This window comes from Nematolebias whitei, chromosome 20, assembly GCF_014905685.2.
Source record: "Nematolebias whitei isolate Nwh7 chromosome 20, NemWhi1, whole genome shotgun sequence".
NCBI classification, from domain to species: domain Eukaryota; kingdom Metazoa; phylum Chordata; class Actinopteri; order Cyprinodontiformes; family Rivulidae; genus Nematolebias; species Nematolebias whitei.
This window is the reverse complement of record NC_056517.1, coordinates 10,484,620-10,490,825: the sequence shown is the minus strand read 5'-3', so window position 1 is coordinate 10,490,825 and position 6,206 is coordinate 10,484,620. Positions and strand designations below refer to the sequence as shown.

General features: G+C 42.2%; 1 protein-coding gene across 1 annotated transcript in view; it reads left to right on the top strand.

Moving 5' to 3' along the window:
* The first annotated feature begins 4,097 nt into the window (after positions 1-4,097).
* The window catches only part of steap2 (STEAP family member 2, metalloreductase), a 14,327-nt gene continuing 12,218 nt past the window's right edge, over positions 4,098-6,206 (top strand). The window contains exon 1 of the mRNA XM_037694131.1: positions 4,098-4,506. Coding sequence (XP_037550059.1) covers positions 4,116-4,506 — 391 coding nt within the window. The 5' untranslated portion in view covers positions 4,098-4,115. The remainder of the gene's footprint in view (positions 4,507-6,206) is intronic.

Here is a 6,206-nt window from a genome sequence, read left to right as displayed (position 1 = left end):
AGAGGTGCAGGAAGGTTTTAGCTGTTTCCTCATGGACCAGAGGTGCATTAAGTTTTTAGCTGTTTCCTCATGGACCAGAGGTGCATTAAGTTTTTAGCTGTTTCCTCATGGAGCAGAGGTGCAGGAATGTTTTAGCTGTTTGCTCATGAACCAGAGGTGCAGGAATGTTTTAGCTGTTTGCTCATGAACCAGAGGTGCAGGAATGTTTTAGCTGTTTCCTCATGGAGCAGAGGTGCAGGAAGGTTTTAGCTGTTTCCTCGTGGACCTATGGTGCAGAAAGGTTTTAGCTGTTTTGTGTTTGATGAAGTTGTCATGCTCATAACATGCCCTCACCTCCAGTCTCTGCCATCGCTCCTGTCGAGTCACAAACATTCACTGTTCAATTCCCGCAGCGACTCGGTACCTTTGAACAACAAGCTGCTGGTTTCAGGATGGCCTGTGAGTGAAGATGATTTATCTAAACCAACAGAGTAATCATTACAACTGTCTAAACAGGACATGATTAATGTATGGGTGACTTTTAAATGGTTTTACTGGGGAGATTTGATTTCACCTTGGAGATAATCTTAACTGGAAAAATCTCGACTTCACAGCTGGATTTATCTGTTGGCCATATACACCTGGATATCATCAGCAAAACAGTGAAAAATATTACAAACTTTTTGCTAACAAACTGTTTATTTCCACAAAGTCAACACTTTTTAAAACTGTTTAGACATCCAGACATTGTCATGTTGTCAGCTTCAATCGTTACAAGAGAAAGTCTCAAAATACTGTTGAGCTTTATGAGAGAAAGTTGATCAAGAATTAAAAACTAAATAAAAATTACCTGAGAACCTTCAGTTTGGCCTCAGCCAATTTTGGTAATGTCTCAATCCACTGTCTGTACCTGGTTTGTGCTGTTCGGGGTTGCAGGTGGGCTATTCCAGGAGTCAGTCTACAAACCGGATTCCAAAAAAGTTGGGACACTAAACAAATTGTGAATAAAAACTGAATGCAATGATGTGGAGGTGCCAACATCTAATATTTTATTCAGAATAGAACACAAATCACAGACCAAAAGTTTAAACTGAGAGAATGTATCATTTTAAGGGAAAAATCTGTTGTTTCCAAATTTCATGGCGTCAACAAATCCCAAAAAAGTTGGGACAAGTCCATTTTTACCACTTTGTGGCATCCCCCCTTCTTCTTACAACACTCAACAGACGTCTGGGGACAGAGGAGACCAGTTTCTCAAATTTAGAAATAGGAATGCTCTCCCATTCATGTCTAATACAGGCCTCTAACTGTTCAATCGTCTTGGGCCTTCTTTGTCGCACCTTCCTCTTTATGATGCGCCAAATGTTCACCATAGGTGAAAGATCTGGACTGCAGGCTGGCCATTTCAGTACCCGGATCCTTCTCCTACGTAGCCATGATGTTGTGATTGCTGCAGAATGTGGTCTGGCATTATCGTGTTGAAAAATGTAGGGTCTTCCCTGAAAGAGACGACGTCTAGATGGGAGCACATGTTGTTCTAGAACCTGAACATAGTTCTCTGCATTAATGGTGCCTTTCCAGACATGCAAGCTGCCCATGCCACAAGCGCTCATGCAACCCCATACCATCAGTGATGCAGGCTTCTGAACGGAGCGTTGATAATAACTTGGGCTATCCTTGTCCTCTCTGGTCTGGATGACATGGCATCCCAGTGTTCCATAAAGAACTTCAAATCGTGACTCATCTGACCACAGAACAGTTTTCCATTTTGCCACACTACATTTTAAATGACCCCTGGCCCAGTACAAACGTCTGAGCTTGTGGAGCTTGCTTAGAAATAGCTTCCTCTTTGCACTGTAGAGTTTCAGCTGGCAACGGCGGATGGCACGGTGGATTGTTTTCACTGACAATGCTTTCTGGAAGTATTCCTGAGCCCATTCTGTTATTTCCTTGACAGTGGCATTCCTGTTTGAGGTGCAGTGACGTTTAAGGCCCCGGAGATCACGAGCGTCCAGTAGAGTTTTACGGCTTTGACCCTTATGCACAGCGATTGTTCCATGTTCTCTGAATCTTTTGATGATGTTATGCGCGGTTGATGATGATAACTTAAAAGTCTTTGCTATTTTACGCTGGGTAACACCATTATGGTATTGCTGTACTATCTTTCTGCGCAACAGTGGTGGAATTGGTGATCCTCTTACCATCTTGGCTTCTGAGAGTGTAGTGGACTAGGCCCATGTCAAAAACTAAGTCTAAGGTCAAAAATCTTGACCTTAAGAACCTTGTGGGACAGGAACTGTCATTTCATTGATTTGAATCCAGAAATACAGGTTCACCCATCCTGAGACTTTCTCTCTTGAAGATTCAATGTGAAAGAACACTCTCTTTTTTATTATCATTACTATTTTACAAATGTTGATAATCAAAATGTCTTAGTTCAAACCATTTTAGATGTTGCAGTGAACTAATCAATTTTATTAACTGTGTAATGATTTTTATTCTCATGCAAAGTAGAACTCATGTCAAAGCTGTTACAGAGTAATTATGCCTTTTCTGATTTCTGCTTTTGAATGAGCAAGTGTAAGTTGGTCCAAGGTTGGAGTCAAACGCAAAACAAGTTGTTAGAACTAACTGTCATGTTTTTAGAATCCTCTCAGACATAAATATAGAGGTTTTTGGCACCTGTTTCTGAAACGCGCCAAAACAAAACTATCTCTGTCTGTGAGAACATTTCTGATCTGTTTCATAACAATTCTTGCTGTCTTCTAACCTCTTACGTCACAAAACACACCCCGTCTGGTCGGTTCTGGCCAATGGGAATACTCCCAAGAGTGAACCGGGAAACAGCTCTTTAAAATGTCAGTACTTCCTGGTCTACTCAGTTCTGGGAAGCTCTGCTCGAGTTCGGTGAACAGTTCAGTTCTGTTAGAAGCTCTGGGATGGTGCTGGAACAGTTCTGGGACAGTTCTGTTCAGTTCTGATGGAGATGGGAAGGTCCTGACATGACAACAGAGCTCTTCCGAGGTTCATGGGATTATAACATTTTCCACTGAGGTGAGCTTGTGTCGGACAGTCTCGCCGCTACTCCGGAGGAGTAACAGCATCCTACGGAGACGCTGAAGGGTGCGTTAAACGGAATCTCGCCTGAGACAGCTCCAGGTAAAAGAGTCGATTTCACCACCGAAGTGTACCGTAAGAAAAGCTGAAGAAAGCCCAGAGAGTGCCGTTCTGTTAACACACTCCCTCAAACCCCATCTTTTACTCCTCTTAACTTCTTTCATCTTTAAACTTTTCTCTCAAGTAGAAATTCTTCCAGATATTTTAGAAATGTCTGTGTAAAATGCTCATCCACATCCATGTGGGTAAAAGATCATAATTGTACAGTTTCATAAATGTCTGTGGTGAAGCAACGGAAAAATCATGGCCGTATGATTTTTCCTGATTGATTGCTTATGTTGTTATTTTCATAATTTGCCAAATTAATGTAAATGTTTGATGTTAAACTTTGATTCTGTAAATAAATGACCGCATTCATTTTGATGGGTCAAACATAAATGACGTCTCACGTTTGCATTTCCTTAAATTCAATGCACGTTTTATTCAGTCCAGAAAAATGAGGAATCCGTGTTAAATGATGAATATATCTGAGCATCTGTTCATCTACAAGAGACACTGACACTCTGAGAAGCTCTTTTTATACACAATCATGTTGTCAATTGACCTAATTAGTGTTAATTGGTCTTCCAGCTGTTCGTTGTATGCTCAATTTCCTTTTTCCAGCCTCTTATTGCTACTAGTCCCAACTTTTTTGGGATTTGTTGACACTGAAATTTTGAATCAACATATTTTTTCCTTTAAAATGTTACATTTACTCAGATTAAACTTTTGATCTGACATCTATGTTATATTACGAATAAAATATTGACATTTGCCATCTCCACATCATTGCACTCAGTTTTTATTCACAATTTGTTTAGTGTCCCAACTTTTTTGGAATCCGGTTTGTACATGATATTGAGATTATAACCTTGACAAGTTGTCTAATCAAATCTGATTTTATTCTTATATTTACCTCCTTAGGTCAGCTGAAATATCTATAAACTGAAAATTGTAACAAGAAGTAACTAGAAGGAAAGATGGACTCTATCTCTATGGGCTGCAACAGGAGCCCCCTGTCCCTCACAGCAATGTCCTCCCACCACCTTTATCACTCTCAGACCTGTTTGCTGCACAATGGAGTGAGGACCACCGCTGCAGAATCAAGAACTTCCTGTCTGACGCCTACTCGACACCTGGTGGCTATCCTGGGCTCAGGTGACTTCTCAAAGTGCCTGGTCATTCGCCTGCTCCGCTGCGGCTTTAAGGTGGTGGTTGGCAGCCGCCGTCCCAAACTGGCAGCCAATTCCTTTCCCCACGTGGTGGATGTCACTCACTATGAAGACGCTGTTGGGAAGGCTAAAATCATCTTCCTCGCAATTCGCCGGGAGCACTACTCGGCTCTGTGGGACCTGAAGCATCTTATGGAAGGTACATACATGACACAACTCTGGCTTACAGAGACCTCCCCCCTCAAACGCAGATAATTAGCACTCTTTATCATTGGTTTAAAAACAGTTCTTTTCCTGCAAACATCTATCAGGGCTGAGATGGTGTAGGGGCAGGGCAGCCGACTCGGGGCCCGAAGGTCCTGGGTTCGATCCCCACTAATTGCACATCTCATGGTGTCATATCCCCAGTTGCTCCCTGGGTGCTTTCCATAGCTGCCCACTGCTCAGCCTGGTGGTGGATGGGTTGAAAGCAGAGAGCTAATTTCACCATTGTATGGGAACATACAATGATAACAATACATAACACATTTTTATTATTATTAAAGTACATTCAGTTTGTCACAAAAAAGTTAAATCATGTCATCTGGACTCATTTTACATTCAGTTAGGTCGCCATGCCTGGAGAAATCTGAAAATATTAACTTTCTCTTTTTGAGTAAAATATGTCATTACCATCATGTTAAGTATCAGAGCCTCTTTATCCAGTTTCCAGAAGGACAATTTAATAAGTCATTACTCCTTATTTCTACACATCATCAAAGGAAGTTCAATCAAAGAAAACTGGGCTTTTTTTAATGTTTGGTTCCGATTCCAAGGTATTTTCAGTTAAAAGTTGAGAAAATGACCATAGCTCCATGGCTTCAGCCCTCAGACAGCCTCCTGCACATCTTGAAGTTGCCTTATGCAGAAGTACAAGGAAGCAGACTCCCTGTTTAGTCTTTTTCCTGCAGGCTCAGGTATACAATGTGGGTTTTGTCTCGGCTATGGGACACTGAATCAGTGGTGCTCCAAGAGTATGGGATTGGGGGTCTGTTGGTACAAGCCATGCGAGAGTTTGGTTCTTGCAGTAAGTTGGACCCCGTCAGGATGGGTGTTGGACTCTGCCAGGGCTGCCTGTTGTCACAGATTATTTTTAAAATTATTTTTTCAATTCCGTCTCTGATGTTTGCAAGTGATGTGGTCCTACTGGCATATTCAAAAGACAGGTCCTTAAAATGGCCGCACAGACCAGTTCGTTTTTAATCTTCCTCTAGCTTTTCATAAACCACAGATGAAGCCATCACATCCCACTCAGAAGTGAGCTCCGAGCGGAACGCTGGACTCTCTAGCAATAGAATGAGAAGTTCAGTTATCTGGCAGAGACTCGGAGTAGGGCCGCTGCTCCTCCACATGGAGAGGAGCCAGTTGAGGTGATTTGGGCATCTGATAAGGATGCCTCCCTAAGGAGGTTTAAAGGGCTTGTCCAACTGGGAGGAGAACCCAGGGAAGCCCCAGGACACGCTGTAGAGACTACGTCTCTTAGCTGGTGTGGGAACAACTTGGAGTCCTACCAGAAGAGCTGAAAGATGTGTCTGTGGAGAGAGATGCAGGGACCTCCTTGCTTAAACTGCTGTCCCCGTGACCTGATGTCCAAAACCTGCGGAGGAAGGATGGAGACAGACAGTCAGTCTATCTGTCGGTCGGGTATATAGCCTTGACAAAAAATAAAAGTTAAAAAAGTCCCAAAAAGACTCTTTAAAAATTATTCTGGAGGCGTGGTAAACTACTGATCTAAACTACTGGTAAACTACTGATCCAAACTACTGGTAAACTACTGATCCAAACTACTGGTAAACTACTGATCCAAACTACTGGTAAACTACTGATCCAAACTACTGGTAGACTACTGATCCAAACTAC